The sequence below is a fragment of the Bombina bombina genome, chromosome 4, assembly GCF_027579735.1.
Source record: "Bombina bombina isolate aBomBom1 chromosome 4, aBomBom1.pri, whole genome shotgun sequence".
Taxonomy (NCBI): domain Eukaryota; kingdom Metazoa; phylum Chordata; class Amphibia; order Anura; family Bombinatoridae; genus Bombina; species Bombina bombina.
Genome location: NC_069502.1, coordinates 972,486,522 through 972,509,545, shown reverse-complemented (window position 1 = coordinate 972,509,545; position 23,024 = coordinate 972,486,522). Strand labels below are relative to the sequence as shown.

General features: G+C 39.4%; 1 protein-coding gene across 2 annotated transcripts in view; it reads left to right on the top strand.

The window, feature by feature from the left end:
- The window catches only part of RALGAPA2 (Ral GTPase activating protein catalytic subunit alpha 2), a 1,332,894-nt gene that overhangs the window by 264,075 nt on the left and 1,045,795 nt on the right, over positions 1-23,024 (top strand). For both annotated transcript variants that reach the window (XM_053712011.1, XM_053712010.1), the window contains exon 9: positions 17,957-18,156. In XM_053712011.1, the coding sequence (XP_053567986.1) occupies positions 17,957-18,156 (200 nt within the window). The remainder of the gene's footprint in view (positions 1-17,956; positions 18,157-23,024) is intronic.

Genomic DNA, 23,024 nt, shown 5'->3' with positions numbered 1-23,024 from the left:
AAATAAATTTATCAGGTAAGCATAAATTTTGTTTTCTTCCACTCGGAGAGTGTCAGAGCTCTCAGCGTTTCTCTTTTTATCTGATTTTCCATTCAGATAAAGTAGTTTTACGTACCAAATTAGGATTCCTTCTTAAAGTCAAGAAATTGTTGTTCCTTCCTTGTGCCCTAATCCTTCTTTTCAGAAGGAACGTCTTCTGCACAATTTGGATGTGGTCCGGGCTTTAAAGTTTTACCTGCAGGCGACTAAGGACTTTCGTCAGTCGTCTTCCTTGTTTGTGATTTTTTCAGGAAAACGTAAGGGACAGAAAGCTACGGCAACTTCTCTTTCTTTCTGGTTGAAGAGTATCATACGTTTTGCATATGAGACTGCTGGACAGCAGCCTCCTGAGAGAGTTACGGCTCGTTCCACAAGGGCTGTTGCTTCCTCATGGACATTCAGTCTGCCTGAGGTGTAGAGGCACCTTTTTATTTGTTTTGAATATTGCTCTGAGGAGATTAAAGGTGTTTTTCTCTTAAAGTGACAGTGTCATTTTCATATATCAGTCATTCCTTTAATTATTTGGAATTCTTTTACCAATGGACATGGAACAAGAGTCTGCTCCTATGCATAAATGTTTGTGTCTTGAGGCCTAAATTGTATTACCTATGCAATTTTGTTCTTCATGTTTAGAAAAGACGTTGAAATGTAAAGATAAACTTTTTGTTTCTGAGCCTAATGTCTCTCAGGTTGATGCTGTTCAGGCAATGCCACAGCTTTCTCCTCTAACGTCCCAAGCCTCCACGGCTTTACATATAGTGCCCTGCAGTTCCTCTCAGCCTCCTGGAGGAGTTTATTTGCCATCAGATTTTGCTGCACAGATATCCTCTGCGGTATCAGCGGCTTTATCTGCTTTTTCCATGATGGGGAAGCGGAATCGGAAATCTATAATGTTTTCAGAGTGTATGGAGTCTGTCCCATCTGCTGCTATGCAGGTTGCCCTCCCTCATAAGTCTGATGAGGAGGATACCTCAGTAGCCTCTGAGGGTGGAATCTCCGATTCGGACAGTATAATTCCTTTGTCTGATGCTGAAGAAGTAAACTTCAGATTTAACCCCTTAACGACCGAGGACGTGCAGGGTACGTCCTCAGAAAAAAGGCAGTTAACGCCTGAGAACGTACCCTGCACGTCCTCGGTGTGGAAAGCAGCTGGAAGCGATCCTGCTCGCTTCCAGCTGCTTTCCGGTTATTGCAGTGATGCCTCGATATGGAGGCATCCTGCAATAACCTTTCACGGCCATCCGATGCAGAGAGAGCCACTCTGTGGCCCTCTCTGCACCGGACATCGATGGCCGGTATCGTTGGTGGGTGGGAGCCGGTGTGGGAGGTGGGTGGTGGCCATCGATGGCCCTGGTCATGTGGAGGGGGGCGGGATCGTGGGCGGGTGCGCCCGGGGGCGCGCGCCGGCACGTGCACGAGGGGGCGGGCGCGTGCACGGGGAGGGAGCGGGTGGGAACCGCTACACTACGGAAAAAATGTGTCCCAAAACAATAAAAGTGGGACAAAATTTAAATAAATAAAAAAGCCCTTAGGTGTGATTTAGGTGGTGGGGGTTGGTTCGGGGGGGTGGGGGGGGTGGGCGATTGAGCTACACTACAGAAATTTTTTTTTAACAAAAATAAACATTTGATTGTTCAAAATGGGTACTGGCAGACAGCTGCCAGTACCCAAGATGGCCCCCAATAAGGCTGAGAGGGAGGCTTAGAGAGCTGTATTGGGGGGGGATCAGGGAGGTTGGGGGTTAAGGGGGGGATCCTAAACACAGCATATGTAAATATGCTTTTTTTTTTTTTCTTAAAAAAAAAAAAACTTTTATTTTAGTACTGGCAGACTTTCTGCCAGTACTTAAGATGGCGGGGACAATTGTGGGGTGGGGGAGAGAAGGGAGCTGTTTGGGAGGGATCAGGGGGTGGGATGTGTCAGGTGGGAGGCTGATCTCTACACTAAAGCTAAAATTAACCCTGCAAGCTCCCTACAAACTACCTAATTAACCCCTTCACTGCTAGCCATAATACACGTGTGATGCGCAGCAGCATTTAGCGACTTTCTAATTACCATAAAGCAACGCCAAAGTCATATATGTCTGCTATTTCTGAACAAAGGGCATCCCAGAGAAGCATTTACAACCATTTGTGCCATAATTGCACAAGCTGTTTGTAAATAATTTCAGTGAGAAACCTAAAATTGTGAAAAAATTAAAGTTTTTTTTTACTTTGATCGCATTTGGCGTTGAAATGGTGGCATGAAATATACCAAAATGGGCCTAGATCAATACTTGGGGTTGTCTACTACACTACACTAAAGCTAAAATTAACCCTAGAAGCTCCCTACATGCTCCCTAATTAACCCCTTCAATGCTGGGCATAATACACGTATTGTGCGCAGTAGCATTTAGCAGCCTTCTAATTACCAAAAAGCAAAGCCAAAGCCATATATGTCTGCTATTTCTGAACAAAGGGGATCCCAGAGAAGCATTTACAACCATTTATTCTATAATTGCATAAGTTGTTTGTAAATAATTTCAGTGAGAAACCTAAAGTTTGTGAAAAAAATGGTGAAAAAGTGAACAATTTTTTTTATTTGATCGCATTTGGCGGTGAAATAGTGGCATGAAATATACCAAAATGGGCCTAGATCAATACTTTGGGATGTCTTCTAAAAAAAAATATATACATGTCAATAGATATTCAGGGATTCCTGAAAGATATTAGTGTCCCAATGTAACTAGCGCTAATTTAGAAAAAAAGTGGTTTGGAAATAGCAAAGTGCTACTTGTATTTATGGCCCTATAACTTGCAAAGAAGATGTAAACATTGGGTATTTCTAAACTCAGGACAAAATTTAGAAACTATTTAGCATGGGTGTTTATTGGTGGTTGTAGATGTGTAACAGATTTTGGGGGTCAAAGTTAGAAAAAGTGTGTTTTTTTCCATTTTTCCTTCATATTTTATAATGTTTTTTATAGTAAATTATAAGATATGATGAAAATAATGGTATCTTTTGAAAGTCCATTTAATGGCGAGAAAAACTGTATATAATTTGTGTGGGTACAGTAAATGAGTAAGAGGAAAATTACAGCTAAACACAAACACCGCAAAAATGTAAAAATAGCCTTGGTCCCAAACGGACAGAAAATGGAAAAGTGCTGCGGTCATTAAGGGGTTAAGCTTGAACACCTTTGTTTACTATTAAAGGAGATACTGGCTACTTTGGACGACTCCGACTCTCCTGTCGCTGTCAACCCTAAGAAATCTAGTAAGATTAACAAATACTATGATGATCCTTCCTCTGTGGAAGTGTTTCCTGTTCCAGACCGTGTGATGGAGATTATTTCACATGAATGGGAGAAGCCAGGGATTCCTTTCTCCCCATCTCCCGTCTTTAAAAAGATGTTTCCTGTTGCTGACTCTTAGAGATTCATGGCACACGGTGCCTTAGGTAGAAGGGGCTATTTCTACCCTGGCTAAGAGAACTATGATCCCTATTGAGGATAGCTGTTCCTTTAAGGATCCCATGGACAAAAAGCTGGAGGTTTATTTGAAGATGTATCAAGTATGTATCAAGATCTTCAATGGCAACCTGCAGTTTGTATTGCCACAGTAGCAAGTGCAGCATCTTATTGGTGCGATGCTTTGTCCGAATTGATTTTAGAAGATACTCCGTTGGAGGAGATACAAGATAAGATTAAGGCTCTCAAAATAGACAACTTCTTTATCTCTGATGCTAACATGCAAGTTATTAGACTGGGAGCCAAGATGTCTGGTTTCACTGTTCTAGCCTGCAGGGCTCTGTGGCTGAAATCTTGGTCGACTGATGTTACCTCCAAGCTCCTATCACTACCTTACAAGGCTAAGACCCTGTTTGGTCCTGGTCTGACAGAGATCATTTCCTAAATTATGCAAGACAGGAAGAATAGGCCTAAAGGACGACAAAGTAATTTTCGTTCCTTTCGTAACTTCAAAGGTCAAAAGTCTTCCTCTCCATCCTCTAAGCAGGAGCAGTCCAAGTCTTCTTGGAAAACCAATCAGTTTTGGAACAAGAGAAAGCAATCAAAGAAGCCCTCTACTGAAACTAAATCAGCATGAAGGGTCTGCTCCCGTTCCGGGATCGGATCAAGTGGGGGCCAGGCTTTCCTTGTTTCACCTAGTGTGGATACGGAATGTCCCAGATCCTTGGGCTGTGGACATAGTATCTCAGGGGTACAAAGTTCCAGTAAGATAACAGGGCCTAGGATTTTATTCAAATCTGTTTGTGGTTCCCAAAAAAGAGGGAACTTTTGGACACATTTTAGACCTCGTGTCAACAAGTTTCTCAGGGTTCCGTCCTTCAAAATGGAAACCATATGTTCCATTCTTCCTTTGGTCCAAGAGGGTCAGATCATGACGACTATAGACCTGAAGGACACTTATCTTCATGTTCCCATCCACAGGGATCATCACCATTTCCGGAGATTCGCTTTTCTAGACAAACACTTTCAGTTTGTGGCTCTTCCGTTTGGCCTTGCCAAAGCTCCCAGAATCTTCTCAATGGTTCTGGGGGATCTCTTGGCAGTGGTCAGGTCTCAGGGAATTGCAGTGGCGCCTTACCTGGACGACATTTTGGTTCAGGCACCATCTTTTCAACACGCAAACTCTCATACAGAGATCTTGTTGTCTTTTATACGTTTCCCACAGATGGAAAGTGAGTCTGGAGAAGAGTTCCCTTGTACCAGCTACAAGGGTGGTTTTCTTAGGGACCATCGTTGATTCTCTATCCATGAAGATTTTTCTGACGAAGGTCAGAAGATCCAAGCTTCTCTCTTCTTGCCTCTCTCTACAGTCTACTGTTCGGCCATCAGTGGCTCAATATATGGAGGTAATTGGTCTGATGGTCGCTTCCATGGACATCATTCCCTTTTGCTTGATTCCTTTTGAGAGCTCTGCAGTTATGCATGCTCAGACAATGGAACTGAGACCATTCTGATCTGTCTCAAAGGATAGATCTGGACCAGTTGACAAGAGACTCTTCCGTGGTAGATTTCTCAGGATCATCTATCTCAGGGCAGATGCTTCCGGAGACCCTCCTGGGTGATTATGACCACAGATGCCAACCTGCTAGGCTGGGGAGCAGTCTGGGACTCGTTAAAGGCTCAGGGCCTATGGTCTCTGGAGGAGTCTTCTCTTCCAATAAACATCTCAGTTGTCCTTAGCCCGGTTTATCAGGTTTCAGTCGGACAATATCACCTCAGTGGTTTACATCAACCACCAGGGAGGAACACTGAGTTCCTTGGCCATGAAGGAGGTGACTCGCATTCTGCAGTGGATGGAAGCTCACAATTGTATTCTATCTGCCATCCACATTCCAGGTGTGGACAACTGGGTGGCGGATTTTTTGAGCAGACAGCCTTTGCTCTCCATCCGGAAGTGTTCTCCAAGTTAACCCTCAAGTGGGGGGTGCCGGAGTTGGATCTGATGGCGTCTCATCAGAACGCCAAGGTATGGTTCAAGGTCAAGAGATCCTCAGGCTGCATTGATAGATGCTCTGGCAGTTCCTTTGGTTTTCGGTCTAGCATACCTGTTTCCTCCGTTTGCTCTCCTTCTACGAGTCATTGCTCGTATCAAACAGGAGAGAGCATTTGTAATTCTAATAGCTCCTGCATGGCCTCGCAGGATCTGGTTGGCAGGACTAGTGAAGATGTCATCTCTTCCACCTTGGATGTTACCTCTGAAGAAAGACCTTCTAACTCGGGGTCCTTTCCTCCATCCAAATCTCGTTTCTCTGAAGCTATCTGCTTGGAGATTGAATGCTTAGTTCTGGCTATGCGTGGGTTTTCTGAATCTTTTCATTGATACTATGATTCAGGCTCGCAAGCCTGTTACTCGTAAGATTTACCATAAGGTATGGCGTATATGATTCGTGATACAGCAGTCAATATAACTTTCAGTGCTTGTTGAAGACCAGGGTAGCCACCAATACCCTCCAATTCATAGAAATGTAGTAGCAGTCCACAGCACTAGATTAAAAGTATCCTCTATTTGCACATAAATCTAACAAGTTAGTGGTGTTTTGGGGTCTCCCCCTTAATCATACATGTTAAACAAACATTTCTCACTGCCTTTTATGGGTAAATTGGCGCCAAAATCATCATTTTACAAGCTTCATCCGCCATCTACTGGCCAATATATATAACTACAGCCCTTTTTATGTTACACAGTTTAGCAGTTAAGTAGCAGCTACCTAGGTAGCTATAATAGCTATGTATGTTTTAATACACATTTTTGTATATCTTTGGCCTATTATCTAGCAGTTTCTTAGTTACCCTTACAGTTATAAACAACATTAAATATATACATAATATGTTCAGATCAATACAGATTTAAATAACTATACATAATTTTTACCATTATCATTACTGCAATTTGTTGGTTAGAAAAATACAGATAAATCATAATCTTTATTTAACCCCTTGGGTCTAAGTGTTTCTAACCTATGTATCCATATCATCTCCTTTTGTTGCAGTAATTTTTCCCTAGCCATACCATTTCTTTGTGGTCCTACATGATCTATTACCTGCCACCTTAATTGGCTGATTTGGTGTCCCTTTTCTATAAAGTGTGTTGAAAGTGGGGCTTCTAGATTATTGCATTTTATGTTGGACCTATGTTGACTTAATCTGTCCTTTTATTTTTCTAGTAGTTTCCCCTAAATAGATTAGTGAACACGGACACTTGATAAGGTAAATCACAAACTTGGATTCACAAGTATAAAAGCCATTAATAGTGTACTTTTTCCCATTATGTGGATGGTAAAATATGTCCCCTTTAATAATCGAGCTACAACTTACACAGCCCAAACAGGGATAGCTACCTGTAACTTTCTTTCCCATATGTGTTTGTATAGGGCCTGTTCCAGGGCCTATATCAGAGCTAACTAAATGGTCCTTTAAGTTTCTGACCCTCCTTAGTGCTGTGAGTGGTGGTACTTTAAACACCAATATATCTTTATTGCAATTACATAAAATGTTCCAATACTTACTGATTATACCGTTAATGTTTTGGCTAACTGGGCTATATTGTGTAACCAATACCATACGATTATCATATTTCTTATTCTTTGCTTTGAACCCTCTTTTATATCACTTTTTGTTCAAGTAATTGATTGGGATACCCCCTCCTAAAATTTTTCTTTCTTTCATGTAATTGGCAAGAGTCCATGAGATAGTGACGTATGGGATATATAATCCTACCAGGAGGGGCAAAGTTTCCCAAACCTCAAAATGCCTATAAATACACCCCTCACCACACCCACAATTCAGTTTTACAAACTTTGCCTTCTATGGAGGTGATACGTTGATATGCGCTTCTCAGCATTGTTGAAGCCCGATTCCTCTGAGTACAGCGAATGTCAGAGGGACGTGAAGGGAGTATCACTTATTGAATACGATGATTTCCCTAACGGGGGTCTTTTTCATAGGTTCTCTGTTATCGGTCGTAGAGATTCATCTCCTACCTCCCTTTTCAGATCGATGATATACTCTCAATTTACCATTACCTCTACTGATAGCCAAACCAGTACTGAAACAGTTATCTGCTATATGTGGATGGGTGTCTTTTGGTAAGTATGTTTTTTATTACTTAAGGCACCCCAGCTATGGTTTGGCACTTTATGCATTTATATAAAGTTCTAAATATATGTATTGTACTTATATTTGCCATGAGTCGGGTTCATGTATTTCCTTCAGCAGACTGTCAGTTTCATATTTGAGGAAAATAACATTTTAAGACATTTTTTTCTTACCTGGGGTTTAGTCTCTTTTTCTAATTGACTACTTTTTTCTTGCAAATTGCGGGCGGTATTAGGCCTTTTGGTGCGCCAAATGCTAGAGTTTATTGCGTCATTTTTGGCGCAAGAATATTTTGGCGCGAAAAATACGTCCCTGACGCAACTTCGTCATTTCCGACGTCATAGTTGACGCCGAAGCCCTTCACACGGTTGCGTCGTTGATGACGCGAGTGTGTCATTTCCGGTTATTGTTGGCACAAAACTTTTTCATTATTTTAATACCCCATTGATGTTTGCCTCTTGCCTTTTATTCTGTCAGAGGGCTATGCTATTTGCATTTTTTCCCATTCCTGAAACTGTCAGTCAGTAATTTTGCTTTATATGTTGTTTTACATTTTACAAGATGTCTCAATCTGATCCTGCCTCAGAAGTATCTGCTGGAACTTTGCTGCCTGACATCGGTTCTACCAAAGCTAAGTGCATTTGTTGTAATATTGTGGAAATTATTTCTCCGAATGTCATTTGTAATAGTTGTCATGATAAACTTTTACATGCAGATAGTGTATCCATCAGTAATAGTACATTGCCAGTTGCAGTTCCTTCAACTTCGAATGTACATGATATCCCTATGAATTTTAAAGAATTTGTTGCTGATTCTATTCAGAAAGCTTTGTCTGCATTTCCACCTTCTAATAAACGTTAAAGGTCTTTTTAAACTTCTCGTTCAGTTGATGAAATTTCAAATGACCAACAACATAATAATTTATCCTCCTCTGATGAGGATCTATCTGATACAGAAGATCCTTCCTCAGACATTGACACTGACAAATCTACTTATTTATTTTAAATAGAGTATATGCGTTCTTTATTAAAAGAAGTGTTAATTACTTTGGATATTGAGGTAACCAGTCCTCTTGACGTTCAGTCTAATAAACGTTTAAATGCTGTTTTTTAACCACCTGTGGTTTCAACAGGGGTTTTTCCTATTCCTGAGGCTATTTCTGATATGATTTCTAAGGAATGGAATAAGCCAGGTACTTCTTTTATTCCTTCTTCAAGGTTTAAAAAATTGTATCCTTAACCAGCAAATTCTATAGAGTTTTGGGAAAGATCCCCAAAGTTGATGTGGCTATTTCTACTCTTGCTAAACGTACCATTATTCCTATGGAAGATTGTACTTCCTTTAAGGATCCTTTAGATAGGAAGCTTGAATCTTATCTAAGGAAAGCCTATTTATATTCAGGTCATCTTCTCAGACCTGCAATTTCTTTGGCTGATGTGGCGGCTGCATCAACTTTCTGGTTGGAGAATTTAGCGGAACAAGAATTGGATTCTGATGTATCTAGCATTATTCGCTTACTGCAATATGCTAATCATTTTATTTGTGAGGCCATTTTTGATATTATCAAAATTGATGTTAGATTCATGTGTTTATCAATTTTAGCTAGAAGAGCTTTGTGGCTTAAATCTTGGAATGCTGATATGACATCTAAGTCTAGATTACTATCTCTTTCTTTCCAAGGTAATAATTTATTTGGTTCTCAGTTGGATTCTATTATTTCAACTGTTACTGGGGGAAAGGGAGTTTTTCTGCCTCAGGATAAAAAAACCTAAGGGTAAATCTAAGGCTTCTAACTGTTTTCGTTCCTTTCGTCCGAATAAGGAACAAAAATCTAATCCTTTCCGCAAGGAATCCGTTTCCAATTGGAAGCCTTCCTCAAATTGGAATAAATCCAAGCCATTTAGGAAACCAAAGTCAGCCCCTAAATCCATATGAAGGTGCGGTCCTCATTCCAGCTCAGCTGGTAGGGGGCAGATTAAGGTTTTTAAGGATTTTTGGATAAATTATGTCCAAAATCAATGGATTCAGAACATTGTCTCTCAAGGGTATCGAATAGGATTCAGAGTAAGACCTCCTGTGAAAAGATTTTTTCTCACGCATCCCAGCAAATCCATTAAAAGCTCAGGCTTCCCTGAAGTGTGTTTCAGACCTGGAGTCTTCAGGGGTAATCATGCCAGTTCCTTTTCAGGAACAAGGTTTGGGGTTTTATTCAAATCTATTCATTGTCCCAAAGAAGGAAAATTCATTCAGGCCAGTTCTGGATCTAAAAATTTTGAATCGTTATGTAAGAGTACCAACTTTCAAGATGGTGACTATAAGGACTATTCTGCCTTTTGTTCAGCAAGGACATTATATGTCTACAATAGACTTACAGGATGCATACCTTCATATTCCGATTCATCCAGAACATTATCAGTTCCTGAGATTCTCTTTTCTAGACAAGCATTACCAATCTGTTGCTCTTCCATTTGGCCTAGCAACAGCTCCAAGAATCTTTTCAAAGGTTCTAGGTGCCCTACTCTCTGTAATCAGAGAACAGGGTATTGCGGTGTTTCCTTATTTGGACGATATCTTGGTTCTAGCTCAGTCTTTACGTTCTGCAGAATCTCACACAAATCAACTAGTGTGGTTTCTTCGAAAACATGGTTGGAGGATCAATTTACCAAAAAGTTCTTTGATTCCTCAGAAAAGGGTCACCTTTTTAGGTTTCCAGATAGATTCAGTGTCCATGACTCTGTCTCTAACAGACAAGAGACGCTTGAAATTGGTTGCAGCTTGTCGGCACCTTCAGTCTCAGTCATTCCCTTCAGTGGCTGTGCATGGAAGTTTTAGGCCTCATGACTGCAGCATGGGATGCGATTCCTTTTGCTCGTTTTCACATGTATGCTAAATCAATGGTGCAGGGATTATACAAAGATATCACAATTGATATCCTTAAATCCCAATGTACGACGCTCTCTGACGTGGTGGTTAAATCACCAACGTTTAGTTCAAGGGGCTTCTTTTGTTTAAGCAACCTGGACTGTGATAACTACAGATGCAAGTCTTTCGGGTTGGGGAGCTGTTTGGGGATCTCTGACTGCTCAAGGGGTTTGGAAATCTCAAGAGGCGAGATTACCAATCAATATTTTAGAACTCCGTGCAATTTTCAGAGCTCTTCAGTTTTGGCCTCTGTTGAAGAGAGAACCGTTCATTTGCTTCCAGACAAACAATATCACAACTGTGGCATATGTCAATCATCAGGGTGGGAATCACAGTCCTTAAGCCATAAAAGAAGTATCTCGGATACTTGCTTGGGCAGAATCCAGCTCCTGTCTAATCTCTGCGGTGAATATCCCAGGTGTAGACAATTGGGAAGCGGATTATCTCAGTCGTCAGACTTTACATCCAGGAAAGTGGTCTCTCCATCCAGATGTGTTTTCTCAGATTGTTCAGATGTGGGGTCTTTCAGAGATAGATCTGATGGTCTCTCACCTAAACAAGAAACTTCCCAGATACCTGTCCAGGTCCAGGGATGTTCAGGCGGAAGCAGTGGATGCGCTAACCATTCCATGGAATTATCATCCTGCTTACATCTTCCCGCCTCTAGTTCTTCTTCCAAGAGTGGTTTCCAAAATCATGCAGGAACAATTGTTTGTGTTGCTGGTAGCTCCAGCATGGCCTCTCAGGTTTTGGTATGCGGATCTTGTTCGGATGTCCAGTTGCCAGCCTTGGCCACTTCCGTTAAAGCCAGACCTACTGTCTCAAGGTCCATTTTTCTATCAGGATCTCAAATCATTAAATTTGAAGGTATGGAAATTGAACGCTTAGTACTAAGTCATAGAGGTTTCTCTGACTCAGTGATTAATACTATGTTACAAGCTCGTAAACCTGTTTCCAGAAAGATTTACTATCGAGCATTTCATGGTGTTCTTCCCATAAATTTTCTTGGCATTCTTTTAGAATTCCTAGAAATTTCCATTTCTCTTCCTTGGAGTCTCAATTTAGTTTTGAAGGCTTTACAGGCTCCTCCCATTTAAGCCTATGCATTCTTTGGACATTAAACTATTTTCTTAGAAAGTGTTGTTCCTTTTGGCTATCTCTTCTGCTAGAAGAGTTTCTGAGCTATCTGCTCTTTCTAGTGAATCTCCTTTTCTGTTTTTTCATCAGGATAAGGCGGTTTTGCAGACTTCTTTTCAATTTTTACCTAAGGTTGTGAATTCTAACAACATTAGTAGAGAAATTGTTGTCCCTTCCTTGTGTCCTAATCCAAAAAATTATTTGGAAAGATCCTTTGAAATATTATGTTGAAGCTACTAAAGATTTCAGAAAGACTTCTAGTCTATTCATTTTATTTTCTGGTCCTAGGAAAGGTCAGAAAGCTTCTGCTATTTCCTTGGCTTCTTGGTTAAAGCTTTTGATTCGTCAAGCTTATTTGGAGTCGGGTAAGATCCTTAGGGAATTATAGCTCATTCTACTAGGTCAGTCTCCACTTTGTGGGCTTTTAAGAATGAAGCTTCGGTTGATCCGATTTGCAAAGCAGCAACTTGGTCTTCTTTGCGTACATTTACAAAATTCTACCGTTTTGATGTATTTGCTTCTTCAGAAGCAGTTTTTGGTAGAAAAGTTCTTCAGGCAGCTGTTTCAGTTATATTCTTCTGCTGATGTTTTACGTTTTTCTTATCATTAAGGAATAAACTTAGAATTTGGGTTGTGGATTATTTTTTTAGTGGAAAATGGCTGTATTTCATTTTTTATCCCTCCCTCTCTAGTGACTTTTGCGTGGAGTTCCACATCTTGGGTATTTGCTATCCCATACGTCACTAGATCATGGACTCTTGCCAATTACATGAAAGAAAACATAATTTATGTAAAAACTTACCTGTTAAATTCATTTCTTTCATATTGGCAAGAGTCCATGAGGCCCACCCTTTTTATGGTGGTTATGATTTTTTTGTATAAAGCACAATTATTTCCAAATTCCTTTGTTGATGCTTTTTACTTCTTTCTTTATCACCCCACTACTTGGCTATTCATTAAACTGAATTGTGGGTGTGGTGAGGGGTGAATTTATAGGCATTTTTAGGTTTGGGAAACCTTGCCCCTCCTGGTAGGATTGTATATCCCATATGTCACTAGCTCATGGACTCTTGCCAATATGAAAGAAATACATTTATCAGGTAAGTTCTTACATAAATTATGTTGTTGCATTTCATTAATTCTAAGATTAACATCATTTTCCTTACTCACAATTCTTTGGACTTTGTGATTCACTTTTAGGTAAAGAGTCGATAAGTTTTTTTAGGATGAAAGCTAGTGTAATGCAACAGTGTATTTTTTATCTGTGTCCTTGGTATATAAATCTGTGGTTAGTGTTTGCCCTTTATTGTATATTGTTGTATCTAGAAAGGATATGGCCTCTTCACTCCAAGTGATTGAAAACTCTAACCACCTTGCAGCTGAATTTGTCATTCACAAATTTGTTTAGGGATCCAATGTCACCCCACCATATGCCAAAGACGTCATCTATGTAACGCCACCATACTGCGCCCAGGTCTCTAAACGTCTTGTTTTCATAGACAACTCTAATTCCCTCATGAACAAATTGGCATATGATGAGGCGACATTGGACCCCATAGTTGTACCTTTCACCTGCACATACCAGATGTCTTGAAAAAGGAAGTAATTCCAATATAACAAAATTCTTAATAAATTCTCCAAAAATTCACATTTAGATATAGAGTACTTCTTATTTATTTTTTAGAATTTTCATTATGATGCCTATATCTGTCTCATGTTTAATTGCCGTATTTAGGCTTTTTACATCCATTGTATAGAGTAAAAATGTATCAGAATTTAATGTTAAATCACGTACCTTATCCAGAAAATTCCCCCTATCCTTTAAATACGAAGACATTTTTATCACCTCTGTTTGTAATATCTTACCCAAAAATTTGGATATATTTGTATATATAGATCCTACATTGGACACTATGGATCTTCCAGGAGGTCTCTCAGTGTCTTTGTGAATTTTGGGGACCGTATAAAAAAATTGGAGTTCTGGGACTTTTGATTGTCAAAAAGTCAAACATCTGTTTGTCTATATGGCCTTGTGTCAACCCGCTTTCTAGAATATTCCTAATTTCTTTTTGTATTTCAAATATGGGATTGTGTGGCAATACTTTATATGTATAAGGTATGGCGTAAATACCTTTATTGGTGAGAATCAAAGGGCTACTCTTTGAGAAGGGTCAGGATTCCTAGAATTTTGTCTTTTCTCCAGGATGGTCCGGAGAAAATGTTGTCAGTCAGGCAGATGTTCCAGATGTTCAATCCTTTTGTCAGGCCCTGGTTAGAATGGTTGCTCCTCCTTGGAGCCTAAAACCTATTTCTTAGAGTTTTGCAGCAGACTCCGTTTAAGCCAATGCATTCCATAGATATTAAGCTGTTATCTTGGAAGGTTTTGTTTCTTATTGCTATTTCTTCTGCTCGGAGAGTTTCTGAACTCTCGGCTTTGCAGTGCGATTCACCTTACCTTATTTTTCATGCGGATAAGGCGGACCTACGTACTAAATTGGGGTTTCTCCCTAAGGTGGTTTTGGATAGAAATATTAATCAGGAAATTGTTGTTCCTTCTCTCTCATAAGGAACGTTTGTTTCACAACTTGGATATGGTGCGTGCTGTAAAATTCTACCTACAGGCTACTAAGGATTTTGCCCTGTTTGTTTGTTTCTCTGGAAAGCGTAAGGGTCAGAAGGCTACTTCTACTTCCCTCTTTCCCTCTGGTTAAGAAGTATGATTCGTTTTGCTTATGAGATTGCTGGACAGGAGCCTCCTGAGAGATTTACAGCTCATTCCACTAGGGCTTTCTCCTCTTCTTGGGCTTTCAAAAATGGAGATCGCTGCAACATGGTCCTCTCTGCATAATTTTTCCAAATTTGATACTTTTGCCTTGGCTGAGGCCTCTTTTGGGAGAAAGGTTCTTCAAGCGGTGGTGCCCTCTGCCTGTCTTGTTCTCCCTCTCTGTTCATTCCGTGCCCTCTAGCTTGGGCATTGGTTCCTACTAGTGATTAGAATTATGTCCTGGACTCTCCATGCCTTATGAAAGGAAATAATACTTATGCTTACCTGATAAATTTATTTATTTCCGGACATGGAGAGTCCACGACCCCACCCTTAAGATTAGACAAAAAATTTTTTTTCTAAACCTCAGGCACCTCTACACCTTTGTGTAATCTTCTTTTTCATTTCCCTTCGGCTGAATGACTGGGGGTTATGGGTAAGGGAAGTGACACTTAACAGCTTTGCTGTGGTGCTCTTTGCCTCCTTCTGCTGGCCAGGAGTGAACATCACACTAGTAATTGGAATGACGTCGTGGACTCTCCATGTCTTAGGAAAGAAATTTGTTGGATCCCTAGAAAATATATAACTCCTCAAAACCCACTTGAAACCTGACATATAAATGTTTCGGGTAAGCATAAATGTTGTTTTCTAGCAGTAAGGAATAATGTAGACTGAGCTTGTAGGATTCTATGGGCTACAAAGCAAAGATGTCTTTATGGACAATCTTTGAAGGGGTCCTACGAGTTGCCCTTTTGGCACCACTTCTTGTGCCATCAGTACCATCAATATATGACTAGTATCTCAAGGGGCTACTGCAGCTACTTTCCTTTTATGTAGATGACCTGTTTAATAAACTCTATCTTATCCATTATGCAGATAATTTCAAGTGAGGTCAGTGTTGTTGCTTATGACCTAGTTAGCAGATGGAGTGTCCAAAAACAGGCCCATGTCCCATCACTTTGATTGGTAGCTCTTATTTGGCTAAAATTTGTAAGATATTATTAAATAAGTATTATTCTCTCTCACTCTGTACATATCTCACCATTTTCCCAGTAGCTTTGTCCACTTTGCATTTATTTTCAGGCCCTTCCTGAAACTAAAATCCTTACTGTAAAGTCCATGCTGGGATAGTCTTAAGATTCCAGACTTTGTTTTACAACCTACGTTTGTATATTGTCCTGCTAATGTAAGGTCAAACGATTTGATTCACACAATTTATTAAATCCGGGAACAAAATATTATCAGTTTTTCTTTTTTTTTTTTAGTCCAAGACATCTTTGTACTGGGAGCCCTTCATCAAATTTCCTTTTCCAATTGAACTATACGTTCAATCCTTTCCTTGACCCCAGCTTCGAGATTTAATCATTTCCTTTTTCCTTGTTGGTAATGGAATGGGACAATACATACTCAACTTTTATTCAAGGATGCCTATATTTACATTCTCCCTTCACCTTCCTATTTTGGATTTCTTTGCTTTTCTTTGGACCTTAAGCATTTTTAGTTTTTGTCTAATTTCATTATTAACAAACCCCACTGGACTCCTCATCAACCCAGAGGCTGCAAGGCTTTTCTTTGTACACATACTTGGACAACATTCTAGGCACTGCCCCATCTTTATCTGTAGCAGTTTTTTTATGCTTTCATCTCCTCTAATAGAAAATGATACTTTTCAAAAGTTAATTTAAGAGTCATTTAAGACTTCTTTATGTCAGTTTTTCTAACTTCCCCTCAAAATCAGATTACAAGATTCTTCCACTCGCCTTTGTATACAAGTTCTTGGCCTTATGATATGATATAGAAGGGCTATATTATTTCTTCTGGTACAACGGAGTTATTTGCTTCATTCTCTTACTCAACCTTTTGTACTTGGGTCTGTTTTTTTGTGATTCCACACATTACTTGGTTACTGAATACATGAATCTAAGTAACACGTTTTCAAGGAAAGCAGATATTACTGGTATGTGCTAAAGCCGATTGTGCAAAATAATAAAGTGCCCGAAAAGTGCCTTAACTGCGTAAGTGTTTAATAATGTTGCTAGTTTTTATTACAGGCTTTGGAAAAAGGTCTAGTTTGTTTCCATTTTCTTCAACATTATCTTTTTGAACCCTTGCCTAAGGCGTCTTAAAAATCATTAACCTTTAAAACCACACTGCCTGTGTTTTTATTCCAAGGTAGCTCCTTGCTATGCTTCTTTTTATTGGATTGTTGATCTGAAGAGGGCTATTTTCAGAACCTTTTCTTTATTTCTTGTAGGTGGTTTCTGATATTAAAGGGGTATTGTTCTGGAAAATTCTTCCCTTTTGTCATTACATTTCAGTACTTCAGTTTTGACTACTGAAAAGCTATTTAAATGCAGCATCAAAACCCAACCTTTAAGTGGGGGTGAGAGAGATCCGCCCATTTGAAAGGGTGTTCCTGCAGCAGATTTGAGTATAAAGGACTCTTATCAGCTTCTGATTACATTGTCCTTGTTGTTCCAATATTGTCACTAGTTTACAAATTATACATGGTCAGACCTTTAAAGAAATCTGCAGTATTGCTTGTACTCCTCTCTATCTAAATGGTTTGTTCAGAAATTTTTGTGCCTTATAAAATCTTACTGTAATTCACAGGCTTATTTCACCAGTATGATAACCAGGATGACAAACTCTTCAAGTGCTATACATCATAAGGCAGCACTTCTGCTGCCTTGAAAAGACTCACAAAATATTCAGTTCAGCATGTAAAGATTTTTACAAGTGTTATTTAATGTCTTTCAGAGATTACTCTCCAGACCTTTTGCTAAACCCATTCCTTCAAATAGGGGACTTTGGTAATGATCTGTCTCAATTGTAGTTATAACACAGTGTGAGTGAAAACAAGATTTAAAATTTACAGATAAATGTATTTCTTTACATTTAAAAATAGAAACCTATTTGTATATGGATTACATTAGCTTAATATGTTCTTGCCTTGACTCTATCTGAATCGGTGCTGATGGGGGGGGGGGGGAGTAGAGGTGTTTTATATGAAGATGGGTTAAGGTGTTACAATTTATATGTTTACTCTACTCCATGCTGGCACAAGACTATACCCACCATTTTGAGTATAGTTCTGTTTCTAGATGGAAGAGATGAATTTTTTGGTAAGTAGTTTTTAATAACATTTCTTAAGTAACTCCTTTTACTAAATACACTGTCATGTGGGTGGTATCTATATAGAGATGTTTGTTTATTTACCATAATGTCCTTACAAGAATCGGACTGTTCAGGACTGCTGGGATTAGCAACTAGTTGGCCAATTCCAACTATCCAACTATTTTCTCCAACATTATTAAAATGGCATGGAAACTGCCCCTGTGGCCTGGTTGCGCAACATCATAAACAGTTAAGAATGAAACTTTTGTGATTTTCCTGTAAAGTATTCACAGAACCTTTTGTTACCATATTTATTGGTTTCGTGTTGGTATTTACATGCTATTATAATTGCTATCCTCTCTTTTTGTTGATAGATATTCCTGATGTCAGACCAAAGCCAGTATATGTTACTGTAAGCCGTAACAATGAAAATCATTATAGCACAAAAATTCCACACTTGGCAGCTAGAGTTGTTTTTATTAAGTGGCTTGTCATGTTCTTTCTGGAAAAGAAATATGTAGCATCTTCTCAAAGCACTAAAAATGGAGTAGAGGGGTTTCCCAAACTTATTCAGGTATGTGACATTTTTTTTTATATTGTTTTATATATTTAAAAAGTGTAAATTCAAGTTCTATAGCATTGTAATGCCAATATTTCCAACTGTAGGATGCCGATTGTCGATTGTGCAGTCTTAGGCATGTTAAAGGGACATGAAACACAAAATTAGAGAATACAATTTTAAAAAAGTTTTTAATTTTACTTCTATCATCAAATTTGCCTTGTTCTCTTATTGGTTAAAAAGATACCTAGGTAGGTAGTGTGCACATACGTGGAGCACTACGTGACAGAAAACAAAGAAAATTGGATAATAGAAGTAATTCAGAAAGTTGTTTAAAATTGTATGTATATCTGATTCATGAATTTAAAAAAAAAAATGGGGTTTATGTACCAGTCTGTTGGCTCTGATGAACCTGACAAAAAGTTCAATATTTTAAGACCTTTTTTTAAAAAAAATGTTTTAATTAAAGATAATAACCCAAGCAGGACATTTCACAGGAAGTGTAGCACAATAATTGTAGTAAATGGCTATATGAAACAAATAATGTGGAGATTTTGCACATAATGACTTTTTCATCATTGACCTAAAGCTGAGGCAAGATGATTCATTCAAGTCTCGCAAAGAATTTTAGAAATAAAAAAATTAGCTTGAGAGATGTGAATCTCACTTTGCAGGGTTCTGGGTGTGAAAGAGAGACTTCCACATCACAATATGTTTTTAATCACCAGGCCCTACGTTAGAAGAAGTAATTTTATAAGTCAATTGCAAGAAATATTTTGTTAATGCCACGATCATTTAGTTTGTTACACGTCCCATTTAATTGTAATTTAAAATAAACAAAAAAAAAGTTTATATCTTGTAGGATTTAGATAGATAAGATAAAATTGTTGAGTGGATGTTGATTATTTAATATATATTAAATGGATATGAAACCCAATTTTTTTTTTCATGATTCAGATAGAGCATGTGATATTGAACAACATTCTAATTTACTTCTATCATCAATTTTCTTTGTTCTTTTGTTTTCTATTGTTTAAAAGCAGGGATGTAAGCTCCGGAGCCAGCCCATTTCTGGAGCACTATATAGCAGCAGTTTTGCAAGAATTGTATCCATTTGCAAGAGCACTCGAGGGCAGCACTATTTCCTGCCATGTAAAGCTCCAGATGCCTAACTAGGAAACTCTTCAACACAGAATATCATGGGAACTAAGCAAATTTGATAATAGAAGTAAATTGGATACTTTTTTTAAATTGCATACTCTGTCTGAATCACATAAGATTTTTTTGTGATTCATATCCCTTTAATGTTTGTAATTAAAAAGGCCTTGCATTCAAAATCCAATATAATAAATTCATGTGCATGCAACATATAGAGAGAGGCCTACGCAGATATAAAACCTTTTACCCACACCGCTTGGGACCAGAAAAAGTTCGCATTTTGGAATAGTTTGGATTTCTTAATATTTACATCTGTAAAATGAGACAGCTTGGAGAGGGAATGGGACAGCTTGGAGAGGGGATGGGACGAAGTGTAAACGGCAATATCTTATGTTATTTAAGTAATGTTTACATGTCATAATACACCTTATACATGCAAACTTGGGGAGCGATTTATCAAGCTGAGGCGGACAGGGGTACACAAAGGCGCCCCTGGCTGCCGCAGCTCGCCCCTGGCGGGCTGAATTCCCCTAGCGGAATTCAGCATTGCACACGAGCGCTATTTCTTTCATGTAATTGGCAAGAGTCCATGAGCTAGTGACGTATGGGATATACATTCCTACCAGGAGGGGCAAAGTTTCCCAAACCTCAAAATGCCTATAAATACACCCCTCACCACACCCACAATTCAGTTTTACAAACTTTGTCTCCTATGGAGGTGGTGAAGTAAGTTTGTGCTTTATATTTGTGATTTCTTCTGTGATAAGCGCTTCTAAGCATTCTGAAGCCCAATTCCTCTGAGTACACTGTTTGTCAGAGGGATGTGAAGAGAGTATTGCCTATTTGATTTTATGGTTTTCGTTGCAGGAAATCTTTTCAAGGGTTCTGTTATCGGTCGTAGGGATTCATCTCTTACCTCCCTTTTCAGATTGACGATATACTCTTATATGCCATTACCTCTGCTGATAGCTTTAACTACTAGTTTAGCTATCTGCTATATGTGGATGGGTGTCTTTCGGTAAGTATGTATCATCATTTAAGACACCCTCAGCTATGGTTTGACGCTTTATATATATATATATTAATATAAAGTTTTAAATATATGTATTTTACTTATATTTGCCATGAGTCAGGTCTATGTGTATTTCCCTTTGCAGTCCAGCAGTTTCTTTTTTTAAGACACGATGAGTCCACGGATCATCTTAATTACTAATGGGATTTCGTTATGGGAATCATGTTTCTCTTGTAAAGGTGTATCCAGTCCACGGGTTCATCCATTACTTGTGGGATATTCTCCTTCCCAACAGGAAGCTGCAAGAGGACACCCACAGCAGAGCTGTCTATATAGCTCCTCCCCTAACTGCCACCCCCAGTCATTCTCTTGCAGCTCTCGACAAGAAAGGAAGTATCAAGAGAGATGTGGTGAATTAGTGTAGTTTTTTACCTTCAATCAAAAGTTTGTTATTTTTAAACGGTACCGGCGTTGTACTGTTTTTACTCTCAGGCAGAAATTGGAAGAAGAATTCTGCCTGGAGGTTTGAGGATCTTAGCGGTTTGTAACTAAGGTCCATTGCTGTTCTCACACATAACTGAAGAGTATGGAAAGAAAACTTCAGTTGGGGGGGACGGTCTGCAGATTGCCTGCTTTGAGGTATGTTCAGTATATTTTTTTCTAGAGATAAGATAAGGTCTAGAAAATGCTGACAGTGCCTGGTTTATTTGAGGTAAGCCTGATACAGTGATTTAACAGCAATTGGGATCATGCTTGCAAAAAGGGGTAATATTCATGTTAATACTCATATTACTTAGTGTAAAAACGTTTGCATGTTTTAGAGTAAAAACGTTTTTCTCTGAGGGTGATAAATCTTTATTTATTTTCCACATGGCTTGTTAGATCACTACTAAAAAAGGCCCCCTGACTTTCAGTGTATGGTGGGAGGGGCCTATTTTCACGCACTTTATGCGCAGTTAATCTTCAGACTGAGACATACAGCTTCCCTAAAGGAGTCCTCTGGCATCTAGGACCACTATAGAGGGTGTTTTTCCTGCAAAAAAATGTGTTTAAGGGCAGGTAGGGCCACAGTAGAGCTGTGGCAGTGTGTTTGACTGTTTTTTTAACGGTTTTTCCGTTTTTCTAATCCGTTTTGCGGCCTAAGGGGTTAATCATCCATTTGCAAGTGGGTGCAATGCTGCTTTAGTCTATTATACACACTGTAAACATTTCGTAGAGTTTACTACTTTTTATCACTGTTTTGCAGTTTGAGGTAGTTTTTTTCTCTTAAAGGCACAGTACCATTTTTATTTAATTGCTTTTTCACATTTATTAAAGTGTTTTCCAAGCTTGCTGGTCTCATTACTAGTCTCTTAAACATGTCTGACATAGAGGAAACTCCTTGTTCATTATGTTTAGAAGCCATTGTGGAACCCCCTCTTAGAATGTGTGCCAAATGCACTGACCTTTCTATAAGTTATAAAGACCATATTATGGGTTTTAAGGATTTATTACCAGAGGTTTCTCAGACTGACAAAAGGGAGGTTAAACCACCTTGCTCTCCCAATGTGTCAGAACCTATATCTCCCGCGCAAGTGACGCCAAGTACATCTGGCGCGTCCAATGCGTTTACCTTACAAGACATGGCGGCAGTTATGAATAATACCCTCACAGAGGTATTGTCCAAACTGCCAGGGTTACAAGGAAAGCGAGACAGCTCTGGGGCTAGAACAAATACAGAGCTTTCTGACGCTTTAGTAGCTATGTCTGATATACCCTCACAATGTACAGAGGCCGAAGCAGGAGAGCTTTTATCTGTGGGTGACATTTCTGATTCAGGGAAGGCGTTACTCCAGTCTGACGCTGAAATGACAGCATTTAAATTTAAGCTTTAACACCTCCGCTTGTTGCTCAAAGAGGTTTTAGCAACTCTGGACGACTGTGACACCATTGTAGTCCCAGAGAAATTGTGTAAAATGGACAAATACTTTGCAGTGCCTGTTTACACTGATGTTTTTCCAATCCCTAAGAGGTTTTCAGAAATTATTACAAAGGAATGGGATAGACCAGGTGTACCGTTCTCTCCCCCTCCTGCGTTTTAAAAGGATGTTTCCCATAGATGCCGCTACACGGGACTCGTGGCAGACGGTCCCTAAGGTGGAGGGAGCAGTATCTACCCTAGCTAAGCGTACAACTATCCCCGTCGAGGACAGTTGTGCTTTCCTAGATCCAATGGATAAAAAATTAGAGGGTTTCCTTAAGAAAATCTTTATACAACAAGGTTTTATTCTCCAGCCTCTTGCATGCATTGCCCCAGTCACTGCTGCAGCGGCTTTCTGGTTCGAGTCTCTTGAAGAGGCTCTTCAGGTGGAGACCCCGTTGGATGATATCCTAGACAGGCTTAAAGCTCTTAAGTTAGCCAATTCATTTATTTCTGACGCCGTTTTTCATTTAACTAAGCTAACGGCTAAGAATTCAGGTTTTGCCATTCAGGCGCGTAGGGTGCTATGGCTTAAATCCTGGTCAGCTGACGTTACTTCAAAGTCTAAACTTCTCAACATTCCCTTCAAGGGGCAGACCCTATTCGGGCCTGGACTGAAGGCGATCATTTCTGATATTACTGAAGGGAAGGGCCACGCCCTTCCCCAGGATAGGTCCAACAAATTAAGGACCAAACAGACTAATATTCGTTCCTTTCGGAACTTCAAGAGTGGTGCAGCTTCAACTTCCTCTA